Raw genomic sequence first — 26,892 nt, 5'->3', positions numbered from 1 at the left:
CCTGGAAGTGCTAGTGGATGAACTGAGGATTTGGTAGTAAAAGTTAAGTTGTCTGGTCTTGTGTGGTGTGTGCCACAAATACAGTGTATGCTATGGATGTGGGCTGCCCATCTTGTGGGTGTGAAGTCCCTTGTTTAACCTGCTGGGCAGGGTGTTTACAAAGGTTTTTTTGCTTGCCTGATGCTACCAGACTGCTCTGCACAGCCACTAAAAGATGAAACAGTATGGACATAAAGATAAGGCTGTGGTGGCTACAATAGAGCAGCTGAGGTGCAGCCACTGAAACCGCAGAGGAGATAGTATCACGTCCTGAAAAACTAATTTTAAGGTAAATCTTGTTTGACCTCCTATGTTTTAAGGTAGAGCATATGAAATATTAGTAAGGCTTCACAAAAAGTAATTGTGAACAAGTGAGATTTATCAGTGATTAAATTTTAACTTAGAGAAGTTAGGAAAGTGTCAAAGGATTAATGTCCTGATAAATATTCAGGACCCTGCTTCAACTGAGGAGCAGCAGATTTTTTCATGAAGTGACTGATTTGATCAGTAGTTGTAGATCTTGTGGCAGACCTGAAAAATAAACAAAACAACACAATAGTATATTTGCTTTATTGGATGGAAATTAAAGTTTTTTGAAGACAAAATGTCATGTAGATTTTTAATGGAAAACTGAGGCCAAATAAATTTATTGGAGCTTTTTCTGTATTCTCACTGATTTAAAATTTTGTATAGTTTTCATAGTCCCACTAATCTGACTGGTTTACCAGTTCTGAAGGAATATGACTTTTCGCAGTTTAGCAAAACCTCACTACAGCCCAGTTTCAGCCCCAAGAGGCTTCTTGGCCTCTCATTTTAGTGCAGGAACTGCATCATTCATGGAGAGCTGCAGGAATGGTGAGTTATTTTTTAGTTGCTGACTTCTACAATGCAAGATGGTATGGCCACAGCTGTCAAGACTGGTGGGTTGGAATGAGTATCATGGTGCCCTGTCCAACAAAGAGAACCAGCAGCCCTGCCTCAAACACTGCCCTGTTGCCTTCCTTGCAGGGAGAAACCCTTCCTGTTGGGTTGTATGCCACATTCTCCTTAACTTCTGTTGACACTGAGTAAGTGCTACCAGCATATGTGGGAGGAGATGGGACATGGCACGGGAAGCTGTGTGAAGATGAGTGTAGTGCAAAAGGAGGATGCTACGTGGGATTTCCAAGAGGAAAACTTCTCAATAGGAAAGAGGAAACTTTCAATAAGAACTGAATTTACCTAAAAGGAGGATGATGGATTTTTCCAAGTAGTCTAGAGATTGTCTTAAATTCAGTATCATCTTTACCTTGCATTAATAATTTTTTAGAACTTGCATTTTACCTGGAAATATGCTTGTTGTGCATGTACCTACTTTCAGGGCAGAGGCTGAATGGGCCACTTTTTTCTGAGTGTGCTTCTTGGGAAAACTTGGAGACCTCAGTGACACCTTCCCATAGAGCAAACTTGTTATAGGCTCTGTTTTGCAGTAACAAATACTTTATTAGAAATATGTTAGTGACATAAGGTTTAATGTTGTATAAAGCATTTGGTGAGGAATTCTATAATGAGGCTCTTTCAGAAACTAAGTGAAAATATTGAAGGTGTAAGTCAGGGAGCAGGATGGGCTAGCTGAGCTCAAATGGGGTCCTGAGCCCACGGGTAGGGCATAGGGGAAGGCTCCATGGGAGACTGGGCAAGGTTGTTAAATCCTTTTAGTGCCCTCAGGACACTGACACTGTTTTAGAAAAATCAGTGAAAACAAGATCATGGAAAAGGTATAGAGGGAAAAAGAGCTACTGGGTGGGAGACACATGACCAGTCTGGAAATGAGACTCACATGGTCTCACTGAGGACTACAGAAATATTTCTGTATTTTATCCAGAGCTGTTTTTTATGGCTAGTTATATCACTGTTTTTGAGAGATGAAAATTAAGAAAATGTAAGTAAATATGAATGACCTTTCCACTGGGTATATTAGAAAGTGGGTGTGGTTTCACTGGTATGCTGAGTTATTTTGTGTTCTGAATGTAATAAATAATCATTTCGCTAATTCAGGCAATAAGAGTTAACAACAGACTTTTATAAATAGGTTTTTACATTATTTAACTTAACCTGTGGATTTGGGAAGTAAAATATGCCAAGTAGGAAATTCAATTTAAATTACTAGCCACCACCTCCACACACTCATTCTCAATGAAACCAGCCTGCCATCACAAACTCTATGTAGTTACATTTGCCTCCTTTAAGTGCAGAATACCACTATTACATTATACTTATTTTCACTGAACACCTCTCTGAGGGAAACACTCTTCTTTTTGCATCTTGTTCTCTACCTTCATTTTCAGAGATGTGGCTGTATTTCATCTGTTAGATGTTAGTTAAGTGCTCACTTAAGGAAGAATGTATTCTGTGTCAGAACTCACATTTATTAGAGATAGTTCAACTTTTGAAGGAATCTGTTTTCAGAAACTGCTAATTCTTGCCCGTTTTGTCAACTTGCATGTGCAAACATTGAGGTTTTTTGAGTTATGTGGTGTGAATTGTTTTCTTGCCATCTTTTTTGAAAAATATTCTAAGTTTATTGGGAATGGACATGGGTGGGATACAATGGTTGCCTTTAAGTCACTGCTGAGACTAACTGTAGCTGTTTTTAAATTAGTTTGCTAAACAATTATATCACTAATTATGACTAAGTGAAAATTCAAATAGCCACTCAGCTACAGTTTCCATGACAAAAAGGTTAATAAAAAACCCACAGAAAATTAATGTTTAAAAAATATTATAGATATATCCTGGATATGATGCCTCCTTTTATGAAGAAATTAATAAAAAGAGAAACTCAGTGTACATTTAAAAAATAAAGTATTTACATGAAGATATAAATCCTGATTTAGATAAAGAGCTAAAATAAAATCTACACACCCTTTAACTCCACCCATATATTTACATATGTCACATTATAATTAGTTCATAAATGTGTGGACAAGGAGTTGTTACATACATGGGGCTTTGTGTATTTCATTCAGCTCTTTCCACTTACCTTGCTCTGTAGAATGAACCTCACTTTTTCTGCCTTACAAACACTCATATGATTTTCTACCATTTCATTTTAAAATCACAGTTTTATATCCCTAAATAACAATTATTTTTTTCTTTTTTTTTTTTTTTTGCAAAGGAGGTAATGTTAAGAACTTGACACGTGACCCTGTACAGAATTAAACCAGAAGTGATATTTTATTTACTAAATATTATGCATCTTGAAGTCTGTACAAGCATAAGACTGGATTGCAGTTGCCTGTTTCCACAAAATACAGTGTTTATTGATTGTTGTGGGAATTACTATTCTTGGTCTGTGTCCATATGCTTTAAGAACTTTTCAAGGTACCTCTTATGTTGTGTGGGTTTGTCTGAATTAGATCTAAATCTGTGCTCGCAAAATGGATCTTTCATCATTTGCTGTCACCCCATTCTCTAATAAAAACTACCAGATGCCAACTGTGACTGAAGACTTGCAAATTTTGCAAAATATTTTCATCAACCAACATTTTCTCATATGTTATTGTTTGCAACCTACCATCGGGCTTTTCCATATAATTTTACAGACAAGACAGTAGCCTGACCTGAGTAAATAAAGGCATACTAAGAAAGGCAAGGGAGAACTGAATTGATATGACGTCTTCATTTCAACATGTCTTTCTGATCAGTTAAAAGGCTGTAGGTTTTTTATATAAAGCTATGTGTTTTGCGTTAAACTTTATCTTCGTGAACTGGTCTGTCTACTGATCAAAATTGCACTTGTATGCCTCATACTGTCCTACAGTTTTGCCTACACATAGTTTGGTGGCTTTAAGAAGCACGTGTAAACTGATCATATAACTGTGCTTCATTTCTTCATATACAAATATGTATATCCAGGCCTCATAGAACAGTGTCATGCAGAATCATATAGGTTAGAAGGAACCTCAGGAGATCTTCTAGTCTATATAAAATGAAATTGAGTTTTATAAAACAAATTTTAAAACTCTGAGTTTTTTACTTGAAAAGTTTTGTCTAACTGAATAAGAATTACTCTGTAAAATTAACTAAAAAAAATAAAGAAAAAAGGGAATGAATACATTCACAATGCCTTTTAATAGTTATGATTGGTTACATATCTCATTTAATCCATACCAATTTTCATAATATTTGCCAAATAATATCAAGACAGTTTTAGTGCAACTATGTCTTGCGTTAGAATCATAGAATGATTTGGGTTGGAAAGGACCTTTAAAGATCATCTAGTTTCAAACCCCTGCCTTGGACAGGGACATCTTTCACTGGATCAGGTTGCTAAAATGATTTAATTTGTCTTCGCATATACAGTTTTGTGTTAACTTGCTTCTTTTAGGAATACATTTCAATTTATTTCATTCTTTTTAAGGTGCTGGTGGCTGGTCTCCACTTGTGTCCAATAAGTATCAATGGCTTCAGATTGATCTTGGTGAAAGAACTGAGATTACTGCTGTTGCTACTCAAGGTGGTTACGGGAGCTCCGATTGGGTAACAAGCTACCTTCTGATGTTTAGTGATAGTGGACGAAACTGGAAGCAGTATCGTCAAGAAGAAAGCATTTGGGTATGTTCTTTTGATAATGAGAATTAAGTTTCTGAGTAAGACTTTAAGTGCTTGTGCTATACACTTTTGAAAATATAAGTAAAGCAATGGAATATAAAGAAATATACTGACAGTGTTTAGATAATTAAATATACAAAGTAGTTTAGCTTTTGACAAGATAAAAGGCTGTAAAAAGGAAACAAACATCAAAAAATGTACTGAAAAGTCTCTTTTGTCTTGCTGTGTATGACTAAAATTGTTTTTCCAAAGTATTGACACAGTGTGTTAAACTTTGCTTTCTAATTAGGAAAAAAAATAATACCAATGCTTGCTTTATCTTTTCTGGAACATTTAATCTGATTGTAAAAACAAGAAGAGGCAACACAAAGAAATCAAATTTATAACCAAACAAATCCCAGTTTATTTAAAAACAAATAAATATCAAGCAATATTTATTTTTTGGTCATCTCATTCAAAGTCTAATTTCTGATGTTCCAACCAATTATCTCCTATTAGCTTTACAGTTCATAATAGTAATTAATAAGCCTTGCTACGCTCATCACCTTCTATTCACATGAATTTTACTGAGAGTGAAAGATACACAATACCAGACAGATGATGTCCAAAATCCACATGGTTCTAAACTAGAGTTGCATCTCTCCTTGATCTCCAATGATTAGCAGCTTGGAATAATGGAAGAATACTGGTACTTGTGGCCTATGATTTTATCTTGTCAAGTTACTTCTACCTTTCTGTCCATACAAAGAGATGATTAATTTTTAAACTTCACTAAGCTTTGGGCTTCAGTTGTTTCTTGCTGCAGTTAAACATTATGTTAAAATATATTTTACTTTATGCATTTTAATTTTGTTGACTTTTAATTCAAAATGTTCTTGTCATTCATATTGTCAAACCCCATCTATGGTGTAATGAGATTAACCAGTGCCTTATTTGTTGCATAATTACCCTTCTTTTTGAATTTGCTACATACTTCCACTTCAGACTCTGCATTTATAACAAAGAGAAATAAATGAGTTTCTAATCCATATGGCTGTGGGGAGTGAGAAAAGAAAAACACCCTTCCAAATGTTAAATGAGCATAAGCTGCTACACTATTGTCTCTACCCATCTTCAGACAAACTGATAAAACAAATCTGAGAGGTAGAGCTGCTTGATCTCTTCAGTGAGGGATCTTTTGAAATCCCATATTGATATTCCTGAATATTACCGCCAGTAAAATATCAAACAAAAGTTCCAAAAAAATTGTTAAATGCTGATGCAGGCATTGGGGTAAGGAAGTTGTTAGATCTGTAGAGGGGGAAAGGTAAGGCTTCAGCTCCATTTTCTCGAACGTAATAAAAAATTATTATTTTAATGATTGCAATGCAGATTGGAGGTATTGCTTGAGGGCAGTGATGCATAATTCAAGGATGTAAACTATTAAATTCAGGGATAGTCTATTGATCTTTTTTATGTATCTTTATTTAGGAATTCTGCTTCTAGGGGAATGTATTTTCTCTTCTCTAAACCAGAGCATAGATGTAGTCTTGGAATGAAACTCTTAAATCTCTATTTATTTTATAGATTCTTTCTGACTGTTATCTGTTTATGCTAAGTCTTCTTAAATGAAGTGCCCAACTTCATTTCAGGCAAGAACATGCCACATTTTATTATCCCTCTGTGTTATTTGTATCCTCTTTTTAACTGAGTCATTGCCGCATTATATGATTGCTTACTAGAGGTAACTTTTTCCTTTTATCTTTTTTTTTTTTTTTTTCACTACTACTGTGCATTAGAAAGATGGAAGATGCCCAATTTTGAGGGCTTTATGTTGCTATGAGTACCTCAGAATTCTTCACTCTGTGTAAGAACTTGCACTTTGTAACCACTCTTCCTAAAATTAAGTAGAAAAGGTACTTCTGTAAAATTTCACAGCTCCCTACTTATTTTCCTTTTCAGAAGTTAGTTTTGAAATGTCTTTGTCACCTTATGGTTTATCTTAACTTAAGGTTCTAAAGCTCGTGTCATCAGTGGAGCTGATCAGAGTTTTTTCACTCACAGTAAAATTTTTGTAACAACTGAGATGCAAAGAGGACTATCTAGGCATCTGCAAATGACCTGGTCATAAAATCTCTCTATATATATATTCTGTGGAAAGGGTAGTCTTTTCTAAGGCTAGTTCCTCTAACCTTAGATGCCTTTGTTAGATTGAAATTAATCATGCACAACTATCTAACTTACCCCTTTCCCATCTATAAAATGCTTCATTGCCTATTGGTGCTGAATTTGGATGTGGATATTTTAAAAATAGTTGAGATGAACCTCTCTCCCCTCTTGTGGCTGCTAAATATGATTTGCTTTCACTTCTTTGTATATTAGGAATTGGTTTAGAAGGAATCATGGTGACTGTAGTCTTTATCCATGCAATATTCCATGATCTCAGTCTTCCTATTGACAGTTTACTGATGACCTAAATACATGCCTTAGTTGCTATCTTATACCTGGTTTATCTTTCATGTAGGTTTTATTTATTGTTTAAAATCTTTTAATTACTAAAGATACTTTTGAAATACTAACTCCATTATAGTTACTAGGACTGCTCTCATTGTAGATTAAGTATTGTTAAGTACAGTTAGGTATAGGGATTTTTAGTAGTTTTTTCTTAGTTTGACAAGAAAATCTGTTTGCACACTCATTTTGATTTCTTTTCTCACTGACATGACTGTCACTGTCTTTTTTAAAGTTATCTCTAAGTATTTTCTGCACTGTTCTTGATACTTACTTTACGATTTTTCAAGCACAAATTCCTAGGATCATTTTTAACATCCTTTAACAGTTGGTACTGTTCTGGCCAAGATATAATTCTCAAGTGAAATAGTTGTTATTAATAGTAAAATACTTATTTTTGGACAGAAATCTTTCTCTTTGAGGATTAGCTTAATCTTGGAAAGAGAGTAATTAAAATCAATTTGAGATTTTCTTTAATGTTACTGTAAATGTAAATGTGTTTGAACAAGGAATTTTGTGTGTCTTTATATGAATGTTCTTCAATATTTTTCTATTTTTTCCATTCCTTAATTTATAATTTCAGATGCAGTAAAGCCCAACCTCCTGAGGCTAACCTTTTGCATAAGCTTTTGTTTTATCTCTGAAATGAGCAGTGGTTACAAATCTGGATGTACATTAAGTTACTAGATTTTTACTCTAAAAAAGGGCAATACTTTTCACTTGCTGTCTTTCAAACTTCAGGAGGTATATGGTAAAACATCACAGAAAATGTATAATGAATTTAAGATTTGGCTCAAAAAGTGTTAAGAAAATTTTCATGTCTTTAAATGCTACTTTTAATAGCGGTAGTGCTATTACTTCTTCCTACCAATTTCTATTATAGATATTGTCACCTGCATTTTATCTATTAAGAATCTCATATTGTAATTGGTAGTTTAACTTTTTAGGACTACGTATATTAATCATTTTAACTAATGTATTTTCTAGTTTTAACTAATTCCATAGCTTTATTTCACAAATATTTGTATGCTCTGTATCTTCTCCTTAACATTACTGATTAAATGTGTCTTTTAAAAGGAGACTAATAAGGCAACAGAGATTATATTCTCTAGCATTTTCAAAGGGAGGAGCTAAAATTGGGATGAAGGAGAGCAATTTACAGTTTGATTGACAAGTTTCCCATGGCTGATAGTTTCAGTGAAAGCATGAGTGACACAGCTCATGGGGAAATGCATCACAATGCCATTCATTAGCCAGAGTTTTGAAGAAGAAAAGAAATAGAATTGCTCTTCAATTAAAAGTTGACCATTTCTCCTCTGTTACAACTAATGGAATACACAGAAATTCAGCCTTCGGTTTTCTTGTTTTGCTGGGTTTTCATTTCCTGGGAGAAATATGATTTATCCTTTCTACAACTATGACCCAATTTTCAGGGGTGTTTTTTTTTGTTTTGAGCCTTTCTTCTAAAAATTATATCCAAAGCAGAGAAATTAAAACTAATATTTTTTCAATGTTAGCTAAAATTTGGGGAAATTCTCACCATTTTTATAGCATCTGTTTTAAAAGGCAAATCTTTGCAATGTAGAAGCATGTTTATCTCTGTGTATGTTTGTATGTATAGCTGAGTTTTGAGGTCTACTTTCCATTTTATTTACCTTAGCTGAAGTTAAGGATGGAAGTTTGTTTTATCATAATTATCTCAATTTTGTGAGTTTGCATATAAGTAGTTTCACTTTAACAGTTACTATTCTGGAGGTATGTGATAAAATGGTATGTATGTTGAACGATTCTTTGCACATGCGTGGCTACAAATATTCCCAAATTTCACTTTAAAGTATTTGGGGTGTTAGAACTTATTAGAAACTTCCCATGTTGTAAAATGACTCACCATTATGGAAAGTCTCAGATTAAGGGATACCAAATCACAAGTATTCTGTAATAGTCACATTATATGATTCAAAAGTACGGAGATGCTTCACTGTTTTCTTGAAACTGGTCGTTGTTCCTCAGTCTCAGTGATTCATGTTTGCTAAAAGCTATGATGCTTTTCCTTGGAGAAAAATCAGAGTCAGCGTTCTTGATCATAATCTGCTTCACTGTAAAAGCAAAAGGCTGTACCTATAGGTTACTTTGCTGGACTTGTGTTAATTAATTCTGTAAATCAAAACAATTTCTTATGGGTGTCTTCTGCAGCCCAAGGCATAGATAATTTAAATGGGTAGTTCATCACTACATTTTCCTTAGGTACAGATTGCAAAGGTTGTAACTTCAATACTTAGACTGGTGTGTCACTTTTACTGTTGCTACTCATAGAAAATAAAGACCCTTCTACTGATTAGTGAAAGCAGGGCAGATGCATATGACTTCAACACAGTTGGTTCTGAAGTGCCTATATTTGTGGTAGCTTGCTCGTCATTCATTTGTCATGTGTCCTTAGCCAAAACCTCCCAACAGAACAGGTATAACTACTTGACTCAACTGTTTAACTCAAGGAAATATAATAACCTAGCAGCAATTTATCTCTGTTTTTCTATAACATCCTCAAAGAGAAAATCATCACAGAGTTTGTCAGATTGCATAATTTATATGTAAAAACTCCAAAGTGTTTCAGTATGTTTAAAGTGGTTAAAAAATATTTACAGCTTTAGATATTTAAATTCTTCCTTGTTAAGGTTAACACCATAAAACACAAACTGTGTTTTACTTTATCATGTAGAATAAAAATCCTCTGCATCCTATGAAAAGTGTGTAGTTTAAATAAAAAAAGAAATTAATTAATTAAAGAAGAAACAGAATGTGTATCCCAGAATTGTAAAATGTATCATTGACATAAAAATGTCTTGTCTTTGACATGTTCTGATTCAGGAAGTTTTGTAAAATAATGATAGGAGCAGTCATGGCATCCCTATCATCCAGAACATCAGCTACACAAGTCTAATACACAAAACCAAAACCCACTGAGCAGAAGGATGGGAATCAGGAAGAGTGTTGTGAAAAATGGTGATTATCAAAATCCCAGCAAACCAGAAGTAAATTTTCTGGTGATATTGAATTATATTAAATTTTTTCAGGATCTGAAAGTAAGAGATGGTACTTCAAAGTTTAATGGCAAATAAACAAATTAGCTGTGTCATGCTAGCTTATGATAATACAAAGACTTTCTCCTTTAAAAGTTTGTCTGCTATTCAGTTAAATATCAGTTGTAATTTTTATAGAGTATGCAGAATGATATTACATAAGCTTTGGTAGTTTTTTTATATTTCCTTCCTATTTAACCATTATCATAATTATGGTGAACCAGGCATAAATAGTTTTTTATATATATATATATACTTACATGTGTGTATATATATATAAATACAAACAATTTTTTCAAGAGCCCTTTAGATGGTATATATAATGGTGCATAACCACATGGTGATCTATCTATTGTAATAATGTTTTTCTGTCACTGAATATAGCTATAACAATGAAATAATTTTTTTATTCTGTGTAACAGAGTTGGCTTATTTCACAGCTTAATGTAACATAAGGGGTTTTTTTTTGTTTTGTTTTGTATGTTTTGGGGGTGGCATGTTTCTGAGTAAGAGATGAGTACTGGAAGTGGGCATTACTATCTTCTATTGAATTCAGCCAAGATGTGTCCAAACAAGAATCTAAAATCCCATCTGAGATAATAAAGATGAGTTTCAGTGAAAAAGGGTTGAATAATGAAGCATTATTTAAGTCAGGTATTTGAAATTTTTGCCTAGTCTGTGATTTCACTTGATGTGAGGAGGAGAACACAGATAGGTGAATAATTCATAACTAATAATTTATTCAATTAATGTTTGCATTTTATGCCTGAGAATTGTCTGTTAGAGTGTGATTTACATAAATGAATTTGCTATTTTCAAATTATTTGTACAATAGTGCTTTTAAAAATAGTGTGTAAAATTTATGCAACTTGCTACAGTATTCAGGAACATATCCCAGGCTGTTTTCAATAAGTACACAGATCACAATGATAGGTTTAAATTCCCCAACTAAGTAACCATAAGCATTAAGATCAGGGCTTCCTGTGTAAAAGTTCAGTTTAATGAAATTGAAATTAATTTTCCAGAAGAGTTCTGTACTAATTTCATGACACCATGGTGAATATATTTACATTACCTCATGAACTAGAAAATTGTAGGTAGGGAAAACAAATGAGATAGGAAAATGGTTAAATAAAAATTAATTTAAAAAAGATTATGAGTTTTAAGGTCTGCACCATTCTAGGGAAAATTAAATCTAAGCATCTTGGAGCAGTTAATCTTGTGGATATTTCTAGTAACATCTGATTCCTTGTCCTTCCTTTTTGGTTCCACAGCAGTTATTTTGCAATTCTCAGAAATAGTACATTGAATAACATTTTCAAAGCTCTTTGGTCACCTGGTGAAATGTTATAAAGTGACACAAAACCTGACCTCTTTGTCTTCCTTGCAACTGTAACAATATTTTGGTGCATGTACGTGCATACATATACATCCACAAATGCAGAGATATATTCCACTGTAGAAAACAGACTGATACATATTCTAATCAAGAGAATCTGCATAAAGATAAACCTTCTACAGCCCTATAATTGAGGGAAATATGGTAGACTGATGTCAGGCAACATAACATAACATTTTGCCCACAGTTTGCAGAGGGAAGAAACTTACAAATGTGTAGCTGGAATTCAAAAAGAGTAGACTGAAAAAAAATGCTGGGAGATGAAGGAAGAGGCAGAAGAAACCAAGAGAGAAGAATACTCTAACTTGGGGTAAAAGGTGCTTGAAAAGAAAACTGAAAAATTCAGCATGAAGAAAATCAGAGTTACAAGGAAGCTTGGAAGGAATAATAAATGAATGGGTCTATTGTGCAAAAGCTTTTGTGAAACTAGATGCATGCATAAGCTTCAATTTATGATGAGGACATTATGATATTTCCCTAAAACATTAAAATTATTGAACTTAATTTTAAGCTTTTGGATTTCCTTATCCACTTCTGTTTAAAATGCACTCTAAGCACTCTGCTATTTTTAGACACTTAAATGGCAATCTAATAAGGCTAATTTAACAGTTACAATGATTAATGCTCTATATAAAATAACTTAGAGTAGGTGAAGAGATTAATGCATATGTCAAGGTTAACCTGTCCCAGACTATTTAATATAAGCTAAAATGAAGAAAACAAAAAAACTGAAAAATCAACAAATAAAACAGTGTTCTAAATAAAATCAAGACAAATTTTGTGGATAAACAAAGAAATAAGTAATGCCATAACAGGTAAAATCTATACTATAACTGCATATATTAGTGCAGTCCATCTGCAGAGAAAAAAATGTTATATGCACACAGTTAAAGAAACCATATTTAACTAAGCACAGCAAGATTCCTTGAAAATATGCAAATCCAGCAACATATAGAAGTAAACGTTTTACCAGACTTCGACATTCACAAGTTAGTTTTAATGTATGTGTTAATATTGTGGTCACTAAATTGCCTAGATGAACAGGAGCTTTGGGAACCAACGTAATTTGTTAGGAACACACATTGTTATTTTAAAGACTGCTGGCAATATAAACCATTAAGTCAGCACTAGAGGTGGATTCTGGGACTGGTCTTGATCAGAACTGTATTGCCGACAGTTACCTGTCATAGCACAGTCACCTGTCATAGCACAGTCACCTTAAGAGAAAGCAATGAAAAGCAACTACAAAGTGTTGTATTCATGATGAGTTGTTCATCTTGAGTGCCATCAGATGGCACATACAGGACAAGTAGGTGATCAGGCCCAGTCAGCACGGATTTATGAAAGGCAGGTCCTACTTGACTAACCTGATCTCTTTCTACGACAAGGTGACCTGCTTCGTGGACAAGGGAAAGGCTGCAGAGGTTGTTCACCTGGACTTTAGTAAAACCTTTGACACTGTCTCCCACAGCATTCTCCCTGAAAAGCTGGCTGCTTATGGCTGGAGCAGGTGTCCTCTTTGCTGGTAAAACACTGGCTGGGTGGCCAGGTCCAAAGAGTGGTGGTGAATGGAGTTAAATCCAGTTGGCAGCCAGTCACAAGTGGTGTTCCCCAGGGCTGAGTGTTTGGGCTGGTTCTGTGTAACATCTTTATCAATGACGTGGATGAGGAGATTGAGTGCACCCTCATTAAGAGTGTAGATGACACCAAGTTGTGTGGGAACGTTGATCTGCTGGAGGGAGGGAAGGCATGCCAGAGGGATCTGGAAAGGCTGGCTTAATGGGCTGAGGCCAATTGTATGAGATTCAACAAGGCTAAGTGTTGGGTCCTGCCCTTGGGTCACAACCACCCCATGCAGTGCTACAGCCTTGGGGAAGAGTGGCTGGAAAGCTGCCTGGTGGAAAAGGCCCTGGGGATGTTAGTCGACAGCTGCCTGAACATGAGCCAGCAGTGTGCCCAGGTGGCCAAGAAGGCCAACAGCATCGTGGCTTGTATCAGGAATAGTGTGGCCAGCAGGAGTAAGGAAGTGATTGTGCACTGCTGAGTCCACACCTTGAATACTGTGTGCAGTTTTGGGCCCCTCACTACAAGAGGGACATTGAGGTGATGGAGCGTGTCCAGAGAAGGGCAACAAGGCCGGTGAAGGATCCAGAGAGCAAGTCTTATGAGGAGAGGTTGAGCGAGGTGGGGTTTGTTTAGTCTGGTGAAGAGGAGGCTGAGGGGAGGCCTTATTGCTCTCTACAACTTCCTGAAAGGAGGGTGTAGTGAGGTGGGTGTTTGTCTCCTCTCCCAGGTAACTAGCAATAGGATGAGAGGAAATGGCCTTAAGTTGTGCCAGGGGAAGTTTAGATTGGATCTTAGGAAAAATTTGTTTACTGAAAGAGTGGTTAGACATTGGAACAGGCTGTCCAGAGAGGTGGTGTAGTCGCCATCCTGGAGGTATTTAAAAGTCATGTAGATGTGGCACTTTGGAACATGGTTTAGGAGACATGGTAGTGTTGGGTTGACAGTTGGACTTGATGATCGTAGAGGTCTTTTCCAGCCTTAATGATTCTATGATTCTATGATTCTATTTCTTGCATTGTATGATCTAATATGGAATAGGCGATTACCACCCTGCTGAATGATTGCTCATGAGCTGTTCAGTTTGAAATAGCACACTGCACTCTGACCCATGCCTAAACATTTGCCAGAAACTGAATCACCATCCCTGGAGGTATTTAAAAGACATGTAGATGTGACACACTGGGACATGGTTTAGTGGTGTACCTGCCAGTATGAGGTTTAAGATTGGACCCTTAAATGGTTGGATGATCTTAAAGATCTTCTCTGACCTAAATGATTCTATGATTTTATTGCCTCAATAAATGTTGCAAAGGATTTTGGGGTAAAGTTTTGAACTGTTTCCTAAAAAACACTCATTTCCTATCTATATGAGACTAAGGGGTTTTTCTCACCTGGGAGCCAGAACCCACATCAAATTTTACTAATTTCCAGATTTACTTTTCCCTAATGTATAAACATTATTTGAAGAGACATAGCTGGCCCAAAAGATACTTCTCCAACAACTATTTACTATTAAGGTCTAATAATATCATGGTCAATGCCAGAACAGAGATAAGACATGTACACAGATCCGTAGTACCAATGTACAATAAGATCATGGAGAAACTGAGTTATAGATGTCAATTTTTTGTCTGGTAAACATGAAGAATAAACCTGCTTTTCTGGACCTGATATTTTTGCTTTCAACTCCCACCACCCACTCCCTGTCCCAGAACATGATGGGGATTGATGGACAGCCAGGAAGAGAAACCAGAATGCTTGTAAATCTCAACAATATAAAGAATAAATGGGAAGTTTTTGCTGTTAATATCATCACAAATCCCTTTCTACAACTCTTCCTGCCCAGAGTAGAACATTGCATCTCTTCACATTCAGAAGAAAATTTTTGTAATGCCATAAGCTAAAAGGGAGGACAGAATTATTCAGTGGAGAAAAAAACAAGCTGAAAATTTAGATCTGACTTTAACAGCAAAAATAAATAAATAAAAAGCATTGGCCATTTCCCTTGCTCATTTTTCAGTACACTAACAACTTTCTGTAAGAGAGTGTAAGAAGTGAAGAGATCATAAAGCTGACATAATCACAAGTTCTAGTCTTAAATTACACAGTTTTACAGATTAATTTAAACTTTAGTTTTGCCATATATTCAACTCTTCACCTCTTATCTGGGATTTACTTCAGTCTGCTTTTACAAAAACCAACACAGAATTAAGATATGAAGAAAAGTTAAGGGAGGAATTTTCAAGTGGAAGATCACAAATTTTCTCATAGTCAACTTTCACAATAGTGATAGCCCTCTCAAACCTACCCTCAACCTTAAAAAATTAAACCCAGAAGTAGTTGTGTGTCCAGTGCTAATTAAATACTCTGTAGGCCAATTAAACTGGAATCAAGGTGTAACTTCTGAAACCTGAAGAGTCTGCCCACAATTCATCTTTGCTAGGTGAAAAAGCATGGAAAATCCTCCCTTTAAGTGAAGTCTACCTTTGGGTGTCTCACCTTAAAATCCAATTTCAGAGTCTTACCTGGCCCTAATATTGGACGGAAGAGGAAGTAGATTCCTTTATAAAGTCACCACTTTATCAGCCCACAAAATCTTGGAAAAAAATTGCGCTGGAGAAATTTCCTTGAGAAGACACTGGTGTATGGACTTAGTGGCTAAGAACACAGCCTTTTAGTAGCATTCTTCTACTGTAACTTTATACAGTGGGAGAATAAAGAAAATGTAACTAAATGGCTTCTGCATGCTCTTGGGGATTCACTCACCTAAGTAAAAAAAATTAAAAAAAAAAAAACAAAAAAAAACCCACCAAAAAAACCCCATAAAACTCAAAAACCCCAACCCTTTTCTTTCCACAAATAAGCAAACACTTTAAAGCATGGGAAGTTTTCACCTTGTCTCTCTTCTCAGAATAAGCTTCCATACTATTTCCTAGGGACTGGAGGTGAAGCCTAACTATAATTCCCATTGCATTTAATCGGTGTAGGAGTTAACTATGCCTTCATATGTGTAAGAGTTGACTACACCTTCATATGTGTAAGAACACATTCCTCCTCCATCTATTTTTATCTCCACCAAATACATTAGCAATAAGCACTAAGACCAAATAGGTATTAAAACATAATCAGCAATATCTGTGGGTATGTTCAATGCTAATACTCTTGGGGGCATATATGGCTACTTTTGTTTTCCACTGACTTCAAGGTTTCAAAGTTCTTTGTTACTGTAGACTGGAAGATATGCCCAAATATTTCTGACTGGAGTTGAATAATACATTCTAATTTTTCAAAGATACAGCTCTTTGAAAGAGCAATGTAGCATATATTTGAATATACTGAACTGATCCATAAAAGTAACTGATACCACTGTTAGAACTTGCAATCCCAAGGCTAGAATAGATATCTATTTGTGGCAAGACAATCAGCTAAATCAGGAAATTCATGCACAAAAGCTAAGAAATAGGTTTCCATTATTTTTTCTAATTTCCAATAACTAAAAATTGGAATATTATTTATACTATTTGAACTCAGTGAAGTTGTGTTAATTTACACTACTTTCACCTGTAATTGTGTCAGTGAGCTTAAATTTCTAGCTGGTCTGAAAAGCATTAGATTTTAATATTTATTATCACAGTACTCCTGGACATGCAAGAGATTTTTTTTTTTAAATTAATACATTTGTAAACTTTCTATAAAAGCTTTCCGATATAGAACAAAAATTATATTTTTTGGTTTTACATTAACAAAATTTTATCTTACAAAGTTACTTAACTTTCCCTGGGGACTCAGAGATGATTGGCTAAAATTGCATAGTGCTTCAAAAATGTGTGAAAGAATAACCAGGTAACTGCTTTGAATATTTCCTAATACAGAGAAAAGGTTTTTGCTTTAGTAAAATAATGCTTCCTCTCTCCGTATGATAACCTTCAAGGCAGACCTTTTGCTTTGAATATGCTTGTCTGAAAGTTTATTTGAAAATGGACAGTTTTTTCGTGATCAATGGAGCAGAGTCTGGATGGAGACCTGTCACTAGTGGTGTTCCCCAGGGGTCTGTGCTGGGCCCAGTCCTGTTTAATATGTTCATCAGTGATCTGGATGATGGGATAGAGTGTAACCTCAGCAAGTTTGCTGATGATACCAAGCTGGGAAGAGTGGCTGAACACCAGAAGGCTGTGCTGCCATCCGGCGAGACCCGGACAGGCTGGAGAGCTGGGCTGAGGGGAAGCTCATGTAATTCAACAAGAGCAAGTGCAAGGTCCTGCACGTGGTGAGGAACAACCCCATGCACCAGTACAGGCTGGGGGCTGAACTGCTGGAAAGTGTCTCTGTTGAGAAGGACCTGGGAGTGCTGGTGGACAACAAGCTGACCATGAACTAACAATGTGCCCTTGTGGTCAAGAAGGCATGAAAAGGAGTGTGGACAGAAGGTCGAAGGAGGTTATCCTCCCCCTCTACTCTACCCTAGTGAGACCACATTTGGAGTACTGCATCCAGTTTTGGGCCCCCAGTTTAAGAGGGACAGGGAACTGCTCAAGCAAGTCCAGTGGAGAGCTACAAAGATGATCAGGGGGCTGGAGCATCTCCCATAAGAGGAAAGGCTGAGAGACTTGCATTTGTTCAGCCTGGAGAAGACTGAGGGGAGATTTCATAAATACCTATAAATATCTAAAGGTTGGTGTCAGGATGATGGGACTAGGCTTTTTTCATTAGTGCCCAATGACAGACCAAGGGGCAATGGGCACAAGTTGGAACATAGGATATTCCACCTCAATATGAGAAAAAACTTCTTTCCTGTGAGGGTGACAGAGCAGTGGAACAGGCTGTCCAAGGGAGGTTGTAGAGTCTCCTTCCCTGGAGACATTCAAAACTCACCTGGAAGCATTCCTGTGCCCCTTGTTCTAGGTGTGCCTGCTCAAGCAGCGGGGTTGGACAAGGTGATCTCCAGAGGTCCCTTCCAACCCCTACCATTCTGTGATTCTGCAATTCTGTGATTTCTCAGTAATTTGAAGCATCTGACAGTACACAGAACTTAGGTTTTCCTAATGTGACATGGTTAGTTAAACTGGATAAACTTTTTCTCAAAGGGCCAAGATACACTTACCAAAGGGGAGGAGGAAGAAGAAAAAGATTGTTTTGTTTATAGTAGACCTTTCTTGTTTTTTGCAGACAGCATCCTGCTAGGGAAATAATGTGACCTCTTCAGAAATAAGCATTTCACACAACAGTTTTCCTTGAAAGTGTTTGAGACATTAAGCCACATACAAACCAGCCAAGACTCAAGGCTAAGCAGAGTACGTAGTACTTTCGATGTGATCAAGTCACAAAAGGAAACTTCAGTTCTCCCTTGTGTACAACAGCAAACAAGATATAGAATAGATATTAATGCAGTCGTCTCCTTTTCTCAGAATTATTATTTTCTTTAAAATAATTTATCTGACACCAACAAATATAGCCATACGATATACCTCTAACAAGAGAGGAAATTTAAAATATAGTCTGTGAATACCTCATTAATAAAGGTAGCTAGTATCACCAGGTCTCTGTCTCACAATATGACACACCTATCTTGGAAGGACTCCAGAATTTCTCGCCCTCAGTAGCCAAATAGCTTTTCACTGTTCAGCTCTTTAATTGGGTATCATGACACCTCCAGCATGTGTAAAACAGTACAACTACCTTCATTTAAGTTTTGTTATATACTAGCATCAGGAACATTATTTTTTTACTGACTCAATGCTTTAACATTTTCTTAGACATTTGCTGCGAATCCTGGCACGAAATATTTGAGAGGTCTGCATCAAGAACTAGTTTCCAGTTATATGGTGTTGTACAGGGACTGCAGTGTATCTACAGCCAATACAGAAGGCCAAAGTTTTCTTGGAACAGGCTAGCAGGGGAATCACTGAATGAATATATACTACAAAGAAGAAAGACATAGTTCTAAGCTTTTCCCATGTTTGCCTCCTAGCCTTATCATCAAGTGTAGATCAGCTTCCACAACATATAATTAGTGCTTGAAATCTCTGTTTAGTAGTGAATAAACATGTATTTCTCACTCAACATTACAAAAATTCTTTCGTAAATATGAAGCAACACTATAATCTGGCCTGGAGAACCAGATTGAGAAGGCAAATTTTTACCCAAGCCACTGACAAACTGTACCTTTACTTGACATCTTCAGGAGTGGAATGCTATTTTCATGTCCATAGCTTTGGTTAGAAAACCTCTATCAGAGACCTTTTGATTTCTCAAGACCATTACATATGTGTGTGCACTTCAATGAAAAGCAAAAAATACATAGCTCATAGTTTAGCTGCATACAATTAGGTTTCATCCAGCTCTTGAGGGATTTTATTTTTTTCAGGCAGACTTTATGAAATTTCATGGTACAACTCCAGCATTCTTAAACATAGTTTTACAAAAATAGAATAGAAAAATATATTGAAGGAGAAAATACGTGCATCTAAAACAGCTGAGCATTTTTAGATGCTCACTGAACAAACATTCTCTTTGCTTTGCTGAACCGAAAATACTCCAGAAGAGCTTTGGTGTTGCCCTGTTTAGGAAGATATAGCTTCATATAGCATTTTATCCAGAAAGCTCCTTTGCACTCAAATAATTTAAAAGATCTGCTCTAAACTGAAGAAAAAATTATTGTTATCATTATTCAAGAAAGTTTTCTAATACAAGTGTCTGAAGATGCATGCACAATGTGCAGACTGATAAACAAGTATATTAATTCTTCCACCTTTCAGGAAGTGGATATTTTACTAACAGGCATTATTTTTATGATATAAAATCATTTGAAAGCCAATAGTTTAGCTCTTTGACTTAGTTACTGAAAGTCACAGGCCATTTTGTCTAGCTCTAAGTATTTTTTTTTCAGTTTTTCCAGTGAGAGAGAATTTTTTCTTAGGGAAGACATATTTTATATTGTGCTTTATTTTCTTTGTTAGGGAAGTTGACTGACTGATCCCAGTGTCCCTATAACATTACATTCCAGTCTTCGTATACTGAGAATGAGAGGAGGAGAGATGGAAACATTCAGCAGTGGAATATAAAAATCCTGGATCTGACTTCAAATATACTGAAGATCTTTGGCTTCCAGTAAAGTGCAAGGTGCAATGCACCTATGAAAAATCTATTTTAAGTCACCTATTGACAGTTCAAGGATAAAATGGATAATCTGTTTGGTGAAAAAAAAAGCCCTAACTGCAGCAGTCTTATGAAAAAATATCATGTAACTCTGAAGCTTCAGATCATCAACTATCACATTTCACTATCTCATCATTGACGCTAAATGATTTTTTTACTAGCTAGAAGTATCATTTTCCAAACACAGAATGTTCTTCTTCCTTTATTCCACATTTGAAAATCAGTTTCTTTCCTATTTCCCTTGCTGTATGGCTGTATGTGCTGCATTTAATGTATTCAGATTTCTTAAAGTAAATAATCTGAACATCCTAGATATCTGCACTTTGTATTCCTTGGTGTTGACCACATTTCTTTCAGCTTCATGTTACATTTCCTTAGCCCTTTTCTAGAAAAACTTTAATGCTGAAGTTGTCTAGGGTACCTCGTGATGTTTACACTCCACCTCTTTCTAATGAAAATGTCAAAACAGTTAGTATTTGCTCTTGGTATTTTAATTATATTAAATCAATGACAACTGCAGGCTGATCTTTGCTGTTCCACACATGTACTAATGGAGTGGAGCTCTTTGGACAAAAATAATGGAGAGACCAAGTCAATGACAGATAACTTTGGTTTTCTTTTTCCAGTACATGACAGCATGTTTAAATTATTGAATTTACTCTGACACTCATAATGTCTAACTTCCTTTTTGATGTTGAAGTATCATCTGTGAAATATATTTTTAATGTTCCCCTGTGACACAGTGAGAAGCAATATACCTATGTCTTTCATTTCTCACTACTGCTCCTGTCATCATACTTGTTTCTCCCTAGGCATTCCTCCTTTACTAACTCTTCCTCTTGTCCATTTTAGTCTAACTTCTTTTTTCTTTTCCTTGCCACTTTTTTCTCCTCTATTTGTTACCTCATCTGTCATCTTCAGTACAGTAAATCCTGATTTCGTGACAGGTTTTCCTTTGCTACCTCCTCTTTTTTCTTTCAGGTTCCCATACAGAGTCTTTCCCCACATTCTTTTGTTCATCAAGTGTCTCTCAATTGTGCATTTTGTTCTTGCAGCCTTTTTCTTCTTGTATGCTTTACCCTCCACTCAAATCCTATGTGAACTCCACCACTGCCTTCTACTGTATTTCCAGTCCTAAGATCTTTCCTGTGAAGTCATACCATAAAAATGTATTTCAATATAACTATCCAAAGACATTGTACATCTTCCCATGCCAGCACCTCTATTGTTCAGACACCTCTGTTGTCAACATTTAGCAAAAAGAAAAAAAAAAAAGATTAAAAAAAAACCACAAAACCCTCCCAATTTCACAAATAAACTCTCTCTTTTCTTTTTGTTTTCTCATTTCTCTACTCTTTGTTTACTTATGTTTTAAGACCTTATTATTCTTCCCCTCTTTTCACTTTTAATCAGAAGGGACCAAAAGTCTTTGGAAGAATGTATTGTTCACTCTTACCACACAGTTCTTTATAGGCTTTGCAAAACTAAATTTAAAACCAAACTATAAAGTCCCTAATATAAACAAGTTGGTTATCTTAAATGTCTTTTCCAACATAAATTATCCTACGACTCTATAAGTAACCAAACAGGTAAACAACAACTCTACCTTTCTTCTGCAAGAAAAAAGACCTTGTTGCCTCCTTGTCAAGGTCCATGCTCTTTCCAAGGACAAGCCCAACTTGTACTGTTCTATTTTCTGTTCTTTATTCAGGTTAGTAATAATAAAAAATGGATGTGTTTTGGGAAACAGAAATTCCTGGAATACATAACAAGCCTTACACCATAAGTGTAATACTGATGGCACTTACCTAATAAATTATAGATACCAATACGTTTCCATAACTGAATGGAAAGGTCAGCAAGAATAAGAACACTGAGGTTTTAATATAATACATATAGACCTACATTTCAGTGATAAATCTGATATGTGGAAAGCTTATCACCTCAAATAGAACAATATGGATAAATCAATTCGGTTTTCTTAAGAGGTCAGAAGTGGGGTGATAAGCAAAAAAAACCCCACAAAACAACAGCATTTCAGTAGAGTGCTTAATTTTGAGAATTGTATTCAACACCATTAATCTCTTCTCAGCATGCTTTGCATAATTTAGCTATTTTTAAAAAAATTAAACCTTTAAGTCCATAGAACTAGAATCTCCTTTACTCTCTTTACATTTATATTATTTCATTTGTCTCATTTTGCTAGATGTTGTTTGCCATGTCATTCAGTTACACATGTATATTTTGGAAATCAATTAATAAAAAATTATAAAAGATGGGTCCTATGATGTGTATACACCAGCAGTTTTCTGATGACATGGTAATGCCTCTGAAAAGGTCTTCAACATCATTCCCACGGTGTCAGCCAAAGTATTATTACAAATTCCCATATTTATGCAAATAATATAAAACTCAACGGAAAAGACTTTATGATTCATATACTTTAAAAAAAAACAACCCTGAATTATTCAATTTCTGTACACTACTGCAAATGTACATACTAGCTCTCTGCAATTTAACAAGCAAGGATCCATAACAGCATCATAATCTTTCTTTAACTTTTACCTCAGTAATATGAGTGCAGGTAAATTCATTGTTTACATCAAGATTTTTAAAAAGAAATTAAATAGAATTTTTTGCTCATCATATTTTAGTTTAAAATATGTTCTTTCAATTAAAATATTATGTATAGCAAACATCACTGAAAGATATCAATGTCCAAAGAGAAGATATTAGACAATCAATATGTTGTGTACTACACTGGAAGACAGTGAGAGAAGAGTGTGTAATGACAAGTGAAACAGCATTATCATTTTCATTTCTATCCACAGAGATAGGGTCTTGGACTTCTGATGTGGTCTTATTTGAAAAATCAGACAGTGAATAAAAGGACAAAGAGTTCATTATTCTGTATTATTCACAAAACTGAAGACTATCCCCTCCAGTAACAGTAATGCTTTTTTCCTTTCTCTTTCAGTTTTGTTTCTTAATTCACCTCCCTCTATCCCAGACATGATCTAGTAAAATATCTTCCTTAAAATAGTTTTAAACTTTTCACCTTTGGTATTGTCTGTATTTAAATATTCCTTTTTGGAGTGCTGCTCCCATCTCATGGTTGCAAGTTGTTAAAGAATGTAACATTATACATTTGCACAATATTTAATTATATCAGCACCTAGAAAAGAAGTGACTTGTTCAACCTTAGCACATAAACCATGAAGAGAAAACAGAACTTTTCATTAGTAGTTACATACCTCTCACAGTAGAACACAGCTCCACTCACCAAATTTTTCAGATTTCATTTTTCTGTATATCACATAACTATTGCAATTCCTTAATAAGAGGCAGAAAACAGGAAAGGGGAGTGGCAATGAATTTATAAAAGAAGTTATTTTTAATGTAATCCATTAGAAATTCCCCAAAATAAAAAGGATAGTTCATACAAGATTCCTCTGTAATGTGAGCCTTAAAAAGATGTGTTTTTAGAAGTGTATCATTCTGTAACAGATGTAAAATTAGTTCACAAATGTGAAGAAAAATCCATGCTACTACTATTCCACAAAGAATATACAATCTCTTAACTAAGTACTTAGCACGAAAATCTACAACAACCTGATTCAGATGCAGGACATTATGCAGTTAATTTATTATCACTTTTCCTTAAAATATTCCTGTCAGTAGCACTAATAAATGATAATAAATGCTGGGATGGTAGCAAAAATCTGCACAGACAGCTAGTTAAAAAGGATGATTATTGCAAATACCATGGAGCCGCATAAAGAATTCTCTGATGTCTTGCACAGTTTAAGCTGACAGAAAGGTGGATGCGATAGTAAGACAGACAAAAATGTAACATCCATGACCTGTCCACTAAACTTATCTGTTTTTTATGGAAAATTCTGGGATTTACTAAAATCTACACGAAAAATGTATGCTCAATTCCTTTTCTTTCCCCATAGCTAAATTAAGCCAAAATTGATAAATAGAATTTCAATATGTTTATGGGATATAAATAAAATAATTTTGACTGCCATACAAGGAATTTTGCTGAAAACTTTGCAGGTAAACTAACAGGTATAGGAAAGAAATAATCTGATAAACTTGATACATATTGTTAAAATAAGTTAAATGCTATACATTAGAAAGCTTCATGGAACTTTGCTGATACTTTGACTCCATTCTGGAGATCAAAACCCCATGCAATTCCAGCTGATTTCCATATAGCTGACTATTATATAGAGAAGTAGGAGAAAGGGCACCTTCAGGAACATTAAAGATGTTCTTGTCAGTGGTACTTTAATTAGGGCTAGTGACCTTCAAAAAACTAGGAAATTTAAGAAGTGGGAAAGAAAAAGATGTTCACTGAATTTTCAAAGTATAGAACTGATCTCACAGAAATCTTTACTAGATATAAAAAGAGTAGTACTGCTATAATTGCTGAATGATTTATTTAAAGCACGCTGAAATATCCTTTTCACAGTTTAAATCTAGTGTGTTTGATACAAGGGATGAAATATGCAATAAAGTTCAATTTAAACCTACTTACTTATGACCTTTAAAAAAAGTGGTAGAAAATATCATTGTCTGACAGTATAAATGTAGATTTAAATGGGTTAAACGTCAACCTACCAGAGAAAAACTATTTCTTTATTCAGCAAGAAAATGCATGCTGCTAAAGAGTAAATACATGTCCAGTGGAGGAATACCTTTCATTTCTGGTAATGAAGGTGTCCTAAAATGTGACAACAAGAAACTACACAATACTGATTATTACTGATTATTAATCTTGTTTGTTTTTACATGAGTCATTTTGCCAAAAATGAATCAAAAATATATTAAACACAGTTTGTAAAATTTTAGCAAATTCTGTGACATTACCATGGTATAATGCCCCCAATCTGTGCAGATATGATAACCACATGGAATCTTAGTCAACTAAGAAATATGCACAGTGGAGATTTTCTCAAGACACTGGTCAAGTCAATATTAATTGAAAGTGATAAAATTAGTAAAATAAGACATTCATACCAAGAGGTACATGATCACTTCACTTCAAAAATCACCAGAAATTCCATACATACTCTCAAAACTGTTCTTTACCTTGTATAGTTAACCATTATAAACTCTGCCTTAGACACTAAGATTCACCCTATATTTAAGCTATATTTAGCAGGTAAGAAATGTACTTTAAGAACAGGTGTTTTTTTTTCCCCAAAACTGTCTGTATTCTAACAGTATTTAGAAGTCAATGCCTAGCCATTATTTACAATCTTAACTACATAAGTGAATGACAAGGTTGAGGATATCCAGGTTTCTGGCAAATGTTTAGGCATGGGTCAGAGTGCAGTGTGCTATTTCAAACTGAACAGCTCATGAGCAATCATTCAGCAGGGTGGTAATCGCCTATTCCATATTAGATCATACAATGCAAGAAATAGAATCATAGAATCATAGAATCATTAAGGCTGGAAAAGACCTCTACGATCATCAAGTCCAACTGTCAACCCAACACTACCATGTCTCCTAAACCATGTTCCAAAGTGCCACATCTACATGACTTTTAAATACCTCCAGGATGGCGACTACACCACCTCTCTGGACAGCCTGTTCCAATGTCTAACCACTCTTTCAGTAAACAAATTTTTCCTAAGATCCAATCTAAACTTCCCCTGGCACAACTTAAGGCCATTTCCTCTCATCCTATTGCTAGTTACCTGGGAGAGGAGACAAACACCCACCTCACTACACCCTCCTTTCAGGAAGTTGTAGAGAGCAATAAGGCCTCCCCTCAGCCTCCTCTTCACCAGACTAAACAAACCCCACCTCGCTCAACCTCTCCTCATAAGACTTGCTCTCTGGATCCTTCACCGGCCTTGTTGCCCTTCTCTGGACACGCTCCATCACCTCAATGTCCCTCTTGTAGTGAGGGGCCCAAAACTGCACACAGTATTCAAGGTGTGGACTCAGCAGTGCACAATCACTTCCTTACTCCTGCTGGCCACACTATTCCTGATACAAGCCACGATGCTGTTGGCCTTCTTGGCCACCTGGGCACACTGCTGGCTCATGTTCAGGCAGCTGTCGACTAACATCCCCAGGGCCTTTTCCACCAGGCAGCTTTCCAGCCACTCTTCCCCAAGGCTGTAGCACTGCATGGGGTGGTTGTGACCCAAGGGCAGGACCCAACACTTAGCCTTGTTGAATCTCATACAATTGGCCTCAGCCCATTAAGCCAGCCTTTCCAGATCCCTCTGGCATGCCTTCCCTCCCTCCAGCAGATCAACGTTCCCACACAACTTGGTGTCGTCTACACTCTTAATGAGGGTGCACTCAATCTCCTCATCCACGTCATTGATAAAGATGTTACACAGAACCAGCCCAAACACTCAGCCCTGGGGAACACCACTTGTGACTGGCTGCCAACTAGAATTATGATGCCAGATATTTCATGTGGAAGAAATTTTATGTTCTAATTTGGTAACTGAAACTACAGTTCTTTAAAACAGAATACTGGGGAAAAAAATAGCTCCTGGGCAGCTGATAATAGTATGGAAATCTGTCCAGTCTTCAGTA

General features: G+C 35.7%; 1 protein-coding gene across 1 annotated transcript in view; it reads left to right on the top strand.

Annotated features, from left to right (window-relative positions):
• CNTNAP4 (contactin associated protein family member 4) overlaps nt 1-26,892 on the top strand; it is a 241,114-nt gene that overhangs the window by 75,528 nt on the left and 138,694 nt on the right. Inside the window, exon 3 of the mRNA XM_064438555.1 lies at nt 4,442-4,635. Coding sequence (XP_064294625.1) covers nt 4,442-4,635 — 194 coding nt within the window. The remainder of the gene's footprint in view (nt 1-4,441; nt 4,636-26,892) is intronic.

This window comes from Phalacrocorax carbo, chromosome Z, assembly GCF_963921805.1.
Source record: "Phalacrocorax carbo chromosome Z, bPhaCar2.1, whole genome shotgun sequence".
NCBI classification, from domain to species: Eukaryota; Metazoa; Chordata; class Aves; order Suliformes; family Phalacrocoracidae; genus Phalacrocorax; species Phalacrocorax carbo.
The sequence above is the reverse complement of the archived record's forward strand: the minus strand, read 5'-3'. Positions and strand labels throughout refer to the sequence as shown.